The following is a 10,173-nucleotide window of genomic DNA, read 5'->3' as shown; positions in this document are numbered from 1 at the left end:
TGGGAGTGTCGGCCTGGACGTTCTGCGTTCCAGTCTCCGGAAGGGGGACGTGAACTGCAACCTTTCTGGCTTCGAAGCAGCAAAGTGCGTCTCCTTCAGAGATTCAATGACAATTCCCCGGGGCAGGGCAGCTCTCTTGCGGAGCTGGCTGCAGTTTACTCTCCCCCCCAGCCCCCCCACTGTGGGCGGGGGGGATCAGTGTCCTGTTTGGCTTGCGGTGAAGGCCTACAACGCAGCGAGCGTGTTCCCCACGAGACGTGGCAAACGGAGCGGGCGGGGGGGGGGGGGGTCAGAAAAGAACCTGGCACGCATGCCAGAAAATCAGCCGACGGCAGGGCACTAACAGCTGCGACGAGAATGAGATGGTCATTGTCATTGTTTTGTGTCAAGGTCCCTTTGTCAAAATGAGCCATTCACCCAACTTTTATCAGAGTGCGGAGGAGCCTATTTGTGGTGCGTCGAGGAACTTCACACATGTAGTGCAAAGAAGCAGGCCATTCGGCCCAACTGCCCAGTACTGGCGTTTATGGTCCAACAGCGCCTCCTCCCACACTATTTCCCTTCATCCCGCCAGCATTAACCGACCGGCCGGAATCGTAAATTGGTGAGTTTGGCCTTTGTCGAGTTTATTTCAATTTATGCAGGCAGGAGACGTGAGGTTAATTATATAACATCGGTTTTTCAGATAATTGGTCAGGAACCTGCAGGGCTGCGGGGCGGGGAAACGGGGTTGACCGGATTGTTCTGCACCAAGCCAGCACGCGCTCAGTGGGCGAAATGGCCTCCTGCAGGATCGTGAGTGACTCTGACTCCGATTCCTCCCTCCCACCAGCCTCACGCCTCACCCCCTCCCCCTGTCCCCCCTCACCTCCCCCTCCCCCTGTCCCCCCTCACCTCCCCCTCCCCCTGTCCCCCCTCACCTCCCCCTCCCCCTGTCCCCCCTCACCTCCCCCTCCCCAGCCACGCGTTCAGCCAGCTTTCCACACTATCTGCCTCAACCAATCCCTGTGGGAGGGAGTTCCACCCCCTCGCCAGCCCCTGGACTGAGTTGATTGGTGACCATCTTTATATTGATAGCTCCCGGTATCAGACACTCCCCCTCCACACACACACACACACACACACAAGTGGAAACACCTTCTCTATAGCCCCTCTATCAAACTCCTTCATAGTAAGAAGTCTTAAAACCAGGATAAGCCCAATAGGTTTGTTTCGAATCACTGGCTTTCGGAGCACGGCTCCTTCCTCAGGCGAATGAAGAGGTGGGTTCCACAAACGCATACATAGACAAAGTCAATGATGATACTTTGACTGCGAGGTAATTAAGTCTTTACAGGTCCAGACAATGTGGCTGGAGAGAGGGACAATCACAGGCCACACCTCTTTAACCTGTGATTGTCCCTCTCCATCTGGTCCTGAGGAAGGAGCAGTGCTCCGAAAGCTAGTGATTCAAAACAAACCTGTTGGACTTGAATCCGATGTAAGATTTCTGACTGTGCCCACCCCAGTCTAACGTCAGCATCTCCACATCCTTCATATTAATAAAGAGCTTTTTTTTTTAAACCAGACCCCTCCTCTCCTTTCCTATTTACAGAGACAGGGAGAAATAAGACCCTGTTTGATATGTTCTCATAGGGCAGGTTGTTTTATTTGGGCTGTGCTCTGTCCTCACTATTTTATAATTTCCAATGTAAAGTGTCCCAAGCCGTCATGTTTGTTATTTGCATGGTTGGGGGAGGGGGAGAAGGAAAACAGGAAGAGATCTCGAGCCTATTCTAACTTTCAGTTAGATCGTGGCTGACCTGGACCCTAACTCTAGTTACCCACCTCCCTTTGGGCTGTGGAGGAGGGGGTGGTTTATCATGGGATCCCTCAGATAATTGGGCAAAATGTTCCTTTTATTGCGGGCGCAAAAACATCTCTTATTGCTGCAATCCAAACAATGTTAACACCTCGACAAGGGCAACCTGTACTAAACTATTTGGGTATATTATTGTGCAGCGCCAAACATTAGCAGATGGAAGTGTGTGTGGGCATCGCCTCTGACAATAATACTGTGGGGAATTCAGGGCCTGTGTATACTACAGGGAATTCAGGGCCTGGGAATACTACAGGGAATTCAGGGCCTGTGCATACTACAAGGAATTCAGGGCCTGTGCATACTACAGGGAATTCAGGGCCTGTGCATACTACAGGGAATTCAGGGCCTGTGCATACTACAGGGAATTCAGGGCCTGTGTATACTACAGGGAATTCAGGGCCTGTGTGTACTACAGGGAATTCAGGGCCTGTGTATACTACAGGGAATTCAGGGCCTGTGTGTATACTACAGTGAATTCAGGGCCTGTGTGTATACTACAGTGAATTCAGGGCCTGTGTATACTACAGTGAATTCAGGGCCTGTGTGTATACTACAGTGAATTCAGGGCCTGTGTATACTACAGTGAATTCAGGGCCTGTGCATACTACAGGGAATTCAGGGCCTGTGTATACTACAGTGAATTCAGGGCCTGTGTGTATACTACAGTGAATTCAGGGCCTGTGTGTATACTACAGGGAATTCAGGGCCTGTGTGTATACTACAGGGAATTCAGGGCCTGTGTGTATACTACAGTGAATTCAGGGCCTGTGTGCACTACAGTGAATTCAGGGCCTGTGTGTATACTACAGGGAATTCAGGGCCTGTGTGTATACTACAGGGAATTCAGGGCCTGTGTGTATACTACAGGGAATTCAGGGCCTGTGTGTACTACAGTGAATTCAGGGCCTGTGTGTACTACAGGGAATTCAGGGCCTGTGTGTATACTACAGGGAATTCAGGGCCTGTGTGTACTACAGTGAATTCAGGGCCTGTGTATACTACAGTGAATTCAGGGCCTGTGTATACTACAGGGAATTCAGGGCCTGTGTGTATACTACAGTGAATTCAGGGCCTGTGTGTATACTACAGGGAATTCAGGGCCTGTGTATCCTACAGGGAATTCAGGGCCTGTGTGTACTACAGGGAATTCAGGGCCTGTGTGTACTACAGGGAATTCAGGGCCTGTGTGCACTACAGGGAGTTCAGGGCCAGTGTGACTGCCAGAACTAGTTACATTCACCTCAATGGGCAAACAAAGGAACTCGCGGCATCCAAACACTGCTCGGAGTTGGGTCGCTGGGGTCTCCACAATAGAAGGAGCCAGCCCATGGGAGGGTACCTTGGCCGAGATGAAACGCCTGGCCTGGGTCCCTTTCATTCATTCATTGGACAGTTTGCACAGCAGAATGAGCTGTCGGGACTGAAAAGTACAGGGAGATATTTTTTAAAAACCTCAGGACACTCTGAACAATTACACAGGAACCGAAGGTACAGAAACGTCAAGAACTGCCGCAGCCAAAGATAGCGTTACACCAAAACCACAGAACGATTGGAGCTCCAACAATGAAATAGGCCCGAGCAGTATTACTGCCTGGATTCAGGTTAATACCTAAACCCAGTATAGTGGCACTGACAGTGGGAGCAGAGGTCTGTGTTGCAACCTCTAGATTTTTGCTTTCCTTTCGTGTGCTGGATGGGGCAATTATTATTTTTACTTTGTTTTTAAACTCGATGCTTATTCGCTGTTCCTCCTCTTTCCCCTCCTGGCAGGATCCTGTGTGGACGCAGAAGGTTCATCCTGCCCTTCCCCTCACACAGTGAAACAGGCGGAAGGATATTTACAGGCTATCTTTTACCCTCACGGTGGGGGGGGGGGAGCTTCCCACAAGGAAAAATAGTTCCACCGAATTGGGAGCTGGCAGAATGCAGGCCAGCTGATTTGGGAGGAACCGGAACAACCTTTGAACTCCCGACCCATGACCTCGCGGCACCTTCCTGTCAAGCTGCTGGTGGTTGGGATCAGTCACTGCTTCAGGGCCCGCCCCCACCAGTCACTAACGCTTAGACGCCTTCCCCAAATCCCACTCGACAGAAGAGGACACTTGGTAATGCTCTAACGTTGCTCACATCAACTGAAACCCAAAGAGCTGACTGACCCAGTCACATGTGTCAGGCCATTCGCCAAGCAACTCAATGGCTGCTGATACTGTTTATTATACACATGGTGGGATCCAGTCCTCTGTAACAAATCCATTGCAGACTGGGTTCCTCAATCCATTAAATCCATTGATATGAGTAGGATCAATTGTTTTACGTTGGGAAACTACCATCCAACAGCTCTCAAGACCCCAGAGGGATCGACTCCTTTTCCAACCCGATCCTCTTCCTTGCGCATCCTGACCACCCGAAGCGGCCTCAATGTCCTTTGAAGGTGCCTTTTTTGTTTTGGTCTACCCATTGAGATGGGACTGTGCGGGTTCCCTGGACCCGCCTCTGCAAGAATCCTTTCCAATCCTCAGAGACCGTCCTCGTTCAGAACCGGTTGACGACACTGCGCTCGGAACTCTGAAAGGAGCTGATCTCCCAGCGGTCAAACTTGCTCTTGTTGAAGTCCGTCTTCCGAAAAAACAATTTGTAAACTTTTCTCATGACGGCGCGGCGGAGCAGAATGTAGACCCAGGGGTCGAGGATCTGATTCCAGGAGGCCATACGGACACCGAGGAAACTCAACCAGTCACCTTCCTCGATTTTCTGGATTCGATTTACGCCAACAATTACCTGCGACCAAACAAAGTGAAGACTTTATTGAACAGCACGGGAATTACATGGAATGTAGGGCACGGAATCAGCCACTTAGCCCTACTAGTCCTCTCTTTAAACTCAACACAAGCCTCCTCCAGTCTATCTTATAGGCAATTGAAACCAAAGAATAAGTTCATTGTTTGGAATATTGCGCACAATTCTGGTCGCCACACTACCAGAAGGACGTGGAAGCTTTGGAGAGGGTGCAGAAGAGGTTCACCAGAATGTTGCCTGGTCTGGAGGTTGTTAGCAATGCGGAGGGGCTGAATAGACTCGGACTGTTTTCATTAGAACGATGAAGGTTGAGGGGTGACCTGATAGAGGTCTACAAGATTATGAGGGGCATGGATAGAGTGGATGGGCAGGCACTCTTTCCCAGGGTGGAGGGGTCAATCACCAGGGCGCATCGGTTTTAAGTTCCATGGGGCAAAGCTTAGAGGAGTTGTGCTAGGCAGGTTTTTTTGCACATACATTAACGGCGTTCAAAAGGCATCTCAGCAAACACATGGATAGGATGGATATAGAGGGATACGGCACAAGGAAATGCTGAAGGTTTTGGCCAAGGTTGGTCAAGGCTTGGAGGGCCGAAGGGCCTGTTGCTGTGCTGTATTGTTCTTTGTTTGTTCTAACACAAACCTGGAGATACCTGAGGCCGATGTTCGTCCACAAACATTTCATGTTGAACTAATCTCTTCACTACCATTAACATTTAAATTAAACAAGACAATCTTCTCTAGCCTTTCATCTCTCATGCTTACTTAACACTTGCCACCACCTATCTCGTCAACCTCCTCCATCCCTACAACCTCCTCCATCCCTACAACCTCCTCCATCCCTTCAGCCTCCTCCATCCCTGCAACCTCCTCCATCCCTACAACCTCCTCCAGCCCTACAACCTCCTCCAGCCCTACAACCTCCTCCATCCCTTCAGCCTCCTCCAGCCCTACAACCTCCTCCAGCCCTACAACCTCCTCCAGCCCTACAACCTCCTCCAGCCCTACAACCTCCTCCATCCCTACAACCTCCTCCAGCCCTACAACCTCCTCCATCCCTACAACCTCCTCCATCCCTGCAACCTCCTCCAGCCCTACAACCTCCTCCAGCCCTACAACCTCCTCCATCCCTTCAGCCTCCTCCATCCCTACAACCTCCTCCAGCCCTACAACCTCCTCCAGCCCTACAACCTCCTCCAGCCCTACAACCTCCTCCATCCCTACAACCTCCTCCATCCCTACAACCTCCTCCAGCCCTACAACCTGCTCCATCCCTACAACCTCCTCCATCCCTACAACCTCCTCCATCCCTTCAGCCTCCTCCATCCCTACAACCTCCTCCATCCCTGCAACCTCCTCCATCCCTTCAGCCTCCTCCATCCCTACAACCTCCTCCAGCCCTACAACCTCCTCCAACCCTACAGCCTCCTCCAGCCCTACAACCTCCTCCATCCCTTCAGCCTCCTCCAGCCCTACAACCTCCTCCATCCCTGCAACCTCCTCCATCCCTTCAGCCTCCTCCATCCCTTCAGCCTCCTCCATCCCTACAACCGGCTCCATCCCTACAACCTCCTCCAGCCCTACAACCTGCTCCATCCCTACAACCTCCTCCATCCCTGCAACCTCCTCCATCCCTTCAGCCTCCTCCAGCCCTACAACCTCCTCCATCCCTACAACCTCCTCCAGCCCTACAACCTGCTCCATCCCTACAACCTCCTCCATCCCTACAGCCTCCTCCAGCCCTGCAACCTCCTCCAGCCCTACAACCTCCTCCATCCTTCAGCCTCCTCCATCCCTACAACCTCCTCCAGCCCTACAACCTCCTCCAGCCCTACAACCTCCTCCATCCCTTCAGCCTCCTCCAGCCCTACAACCTCCTCCATCCCTACAACCTCCTCCAACCCTACAACCTCCTCCATCCCTACAACCTCCTCCAGCCCTACAACCTCCTCCATCCCTACAACCTCCTCCATCCCTACAACCTCCTCCATCCCTACAACCTCCTCCATCCCTACAACCTCCTCCATCCCTACAACCTCCTCCATCCCTACAACCTCCTCCAGCCCTACAACCTGCTCCAACCCTACAACCTCCTCCATCCCTTCAGCCTCCTCCAGCCCTACAACCGGCTCCATCCCTACAACCTCCTCCATCCCTACAACCTCCTCCATTCCTTCAGCCTCCTCCATCCCTACAACCTCCTCCATCCCTACAACCTTCTCCATTCCTTCAGCCTCCTCCATCCCTACAACCTTCTCCATCCCTACAACCTTCTCCAGCCCTACAACCTCCTCCAACCCTACAACCTCCTCCATCCCTACAACCGGCTCCATCCCTACAACCTCCTCCAGCCCTACAATCCGCTCCAGCCCAACAACTTCTTCCATCCCTACAACCTCCTCCAGCCCAACAACTTCCTCCATCCCTACATCCTCCTCCAGCCCTCTGGGATCTCTGCCTCACTTCGATTCCAGCCTCTGGAGAATCTCCAGATTTTAATCCTTTCACCATGGGGAGCCGTGTCTTCAACTGCCTAGACCCTAAGTTCTGGATTTCCCTCCCTAAATCTTTCTGCCACCATCTCCCCTCTCTCTGACACCAATCTCCCCCCTCTCTCTCTGCTTCTCTCTCTCTCTTTGGCTTTCTCTCTCTCTCTCTGCCCTACTCTCTTTCGTAATGCATTTTGGAAGGTCTAATGCAGGAATATACAGTGAATGGTAGAACCCTCAAGAGTATTGACAGTCAGAGAGATCTAGGTGTACAGGTCCACAGGTCACTGAAAGGGGCAACACAGGTAGAGAAGGTAGTCAAGAAGGCATACGGCATGCTTGCCTTCATTGGCCGGGGCATTGAGTATAAGAATTGGCAAGTCATGCTGCAGCTGTATAGAACCTTAGTTAGGCCACACTTGGAGTATAGTGTTCAATTCTGGTCACCACACTACCAGAAGGATGTGGAGGCTTTAGAGAGGGTGCAGAAGAGATTTACCAGGATGTTGCCTGGAATGGAGGGCATTAGCTATGAGGAGCGGTTGAATAAACTCGGTTTGTTCTCACTGGAACGACGGAGGTTGAAGGGCGACTTGATAGAGGTCTACAAAATTATGAGGGGCATAGACAGAGTGGATAGTCAGAGGCTTTTCCCCAGGGTAGAGGGGTCAATTACTAGGGGGCATAGGTTTAAAGTGCGAGGGGCAAGATTTAGAGGGGATGTACGGGGCATGTGGTTTACACAGAGGGTAGTGGGTGCCTGGAACTCGCTGCCGGAGGAGGTGGTGGAAGCAGGGACGATAGTGACATTTAAGGGGCATCTTGATAAATACATGAATAGGATGGGAATAGAGGGATACGGACCCAGGAGGGGTAGACGATTTTAGTTTAGAGGGGCAGCATGGTCGGCAGAACTTGGAGGGCTGAAGGGCCTGTTCTTGTGCTGTACTTTTTTTGTTCTTTGTTCTCTCTCTCTCTCTCTCTCTCCCTCTGCATCTCTCTCTCTCTCTGGCTTTCTCTCTCTCTCTCTCTGCCTCTCTCTCTGTCCCTCTCTCTTCCTCTCTCTCTGTGCCTCTGTCTCTGGCTCTCTTTCCCTCTGCCCCCCTCTCTCTCTCTCCCTCTGCCTCTCTCTCTCTCTCTCTCTCTCTGCCTCGCTCTCTGTCCCCCTCTCTCCCTCTCTCTCTGTGCCTCTCTCTCTCTCTGCCTCTGTCTCTGGCTCTCTTTCCCTCTGCCCCCCTCTCTCTGTCTCCCTCTGCCTCTCTCTCTCTCTCTGTCTTTGGCTCTCTCTCTGTCCCCCTCTCTCCCTATGCCTCTCTCTGTGCCTCTCTCTCTCTACGCCTCTGTCTCTGGCTCTCTTTCCCTCTGCCCCCCTCTCTCTCTCTGTCTCTGCATCTCTCTCTCTCTCTGCCTCTCTCTCTGTCCCTCTCTCTTCCTCTCTCTCTGTGCCTGTCTCTCTCTCTGTGCCTCTGTCTCTGGCTCTCTTTCCCTCTGCCCCCCTCTCTCTCTCTCCCTCTGCCTCTCTCTCTCTGTCTCTGGCTCTCTTCCTCTCTCCCTCTCCTCCCTCCCTCTCCTCCTTTAGGATGTTCCTCAGAATCTCCCTCTTTGGTCACCTGTCCCTAGTATCTCCTTTGGTGAGTTAGGTGTCAATTTTAATCTGATAAACCCTCTCGCATAAGGTGGTCGGACGTTTCACTGCGTTGCAGGCACTGTATAAACAAAACTTGTTGTAATAATTGATGAAAGAAAGCACAGTCGGTTAGAGATAAGGTGAAGTATTTAGCAGAGTGCTCTATGGTAATGACTAGACTCACCAGCAGAGGGCTCCAACAGATGCACGAGACCATCATGATCCCAATCAGCTGTACGACCATTTCAATGTCATGGGATTTGGTCCTCCGATTGTAGTTCTGCTTTTTAATTCTGGCCTGTATGAGGGTCACTCCACTGATGGTGTTACAGATCAGGGATATTAGGAGTGCTGCCACTCCGAGTAACGAGAAAAGCAAGGCAAAGACGTCCTCTGTCCAGACGGGATGGGGGCTCACGCGGATGAAGCACCAGGTTTTTGGCCATTGTACCCCGTAGCGGCCAAAGCTCATGAACGGCAACAAAGCGACAAAACCAGCCGCCAGCCACAGGCAGACGACGGCGAGCTTAGTCCTGGTGGAAGTCACCACCGCTGAATGGAGCAGGGGCCTCGTGACGCCCACGCAGCGCTCAATCGCCATGATGCAGCCTAGGAAGAGCGGGCACAGGCCGAAGAACACCAAACTCCCCCCCAGGAACTGACACATCAGGCCCTCGCCATCGATCTTTCCGGTGTAGAGTCGGAGCACCAAGGCACCCGGGATGACGTGCCCGGCGAAGTCCGTCAGCACCAGGCTGCTGGCGAAGAGCAGGAAGGTGGCCTTCGACCGCCTTCGGAACCTGGCGTAGGACTTGACCAGGATGACCAGGGCAATGATGTTCGACAGAGCGCCCAAGGTCATGGAGAAGCTGGGGATGGCGATGGACTTGGCCAATGGGGAAGCCACCTCCGAGAACAGCAGGGTGCTGGCATTAGTCTGAGGGAGGCTGCTGTTGGAGATCAGGCTGCTGATGGTGTTGACAACGTCTTGATAGAGAACCGTCATATTGGCATGTTGAGACATACTGCACCTCACCACATCCATAGCCCACACAGATCCATTTAGATCCCTATGTAAACAGAGAGACGAATCGTGTTAAATCAATTAAAACTACTACAGGTCAAAGTATAAACTCAAGATAGCAGTCGCATGATTAACAAATTGTTTGTTTGAGAACCAAGTACTTACCCGCCCCTTAAACTTTCCAGCAATTCGTGGAAATGAGAGAGACCCCCAAGACAGGTCAGTAGAGAATCAGTTCCATTACACTGTGAGCTATGCATCAGGCCAGTATCGGGTTACCCCCCACCTCCAGCTATCCGCTGTGGCTGAATGAGTAGGACATTCACACTGGGCCGAAGGGCAATTCAAGCCTTACTCCCAGTACAGACTCTGGGACA

At 52.0% G+C, this 10,173-nt stretch overlaps 1 protein-coding gene across 2 annotated transcripts in view; it reads right to left on the bottom strand.

The window, feature by feature from the left end:
• Window positions 1-1,573: 1,573 nt before the first annotated feature.
• The window catches only part of LOC119957208 (prostaglandin E2 receptor EP1 subtype-like), a 145,096-nt gene continuing 136,496 nt past the window's right edge, over window positions 1,574-10,173 (bottom strand). For both annotated transcript variants that reach the window (XM_038785027.1, XM_038785028.1), the window contains 2 exons: window positions 8,957-9,842; window positions 1,574-4,639 (listed from right to left, as the gene is read on the bottom strand). In XM_038785027.1, the coding sequence (XP_038640955.1) occupies window positions 4,394-4,639; window positions 8,957-9,817 (1,107 nt within the window). In that variant the 5' untranslated portion in view covers window positions 9,818-9,842 and the 3' untranslated portion in view covers window positions 1,574-4,393. The remainder of the gene's footprint in view (window positions 4,640-8,956; window positions 9,843-10,173) is intronic.

This window comes from Scyliorhinus canicula, chromosome 25 (genome assembly GCF_902713615.1).
Source record: "Scyliorhinus canicula chromosome 25, sScyCan1.1, whole genome shotgun sequence".
Lineage (NCBI taxonomy): Eukaryota > Metazoa > Chordata > Chondrichthyes > Carcharhiniformes > Scyliorhinidae > Scyliorhinus > Scyliorhinus canicula.
The sequence above is the reverse complement of the archived record's forward strand: the minus strand, read 5'-3'. Positions and strand labels throughout refer to the sequence as shown.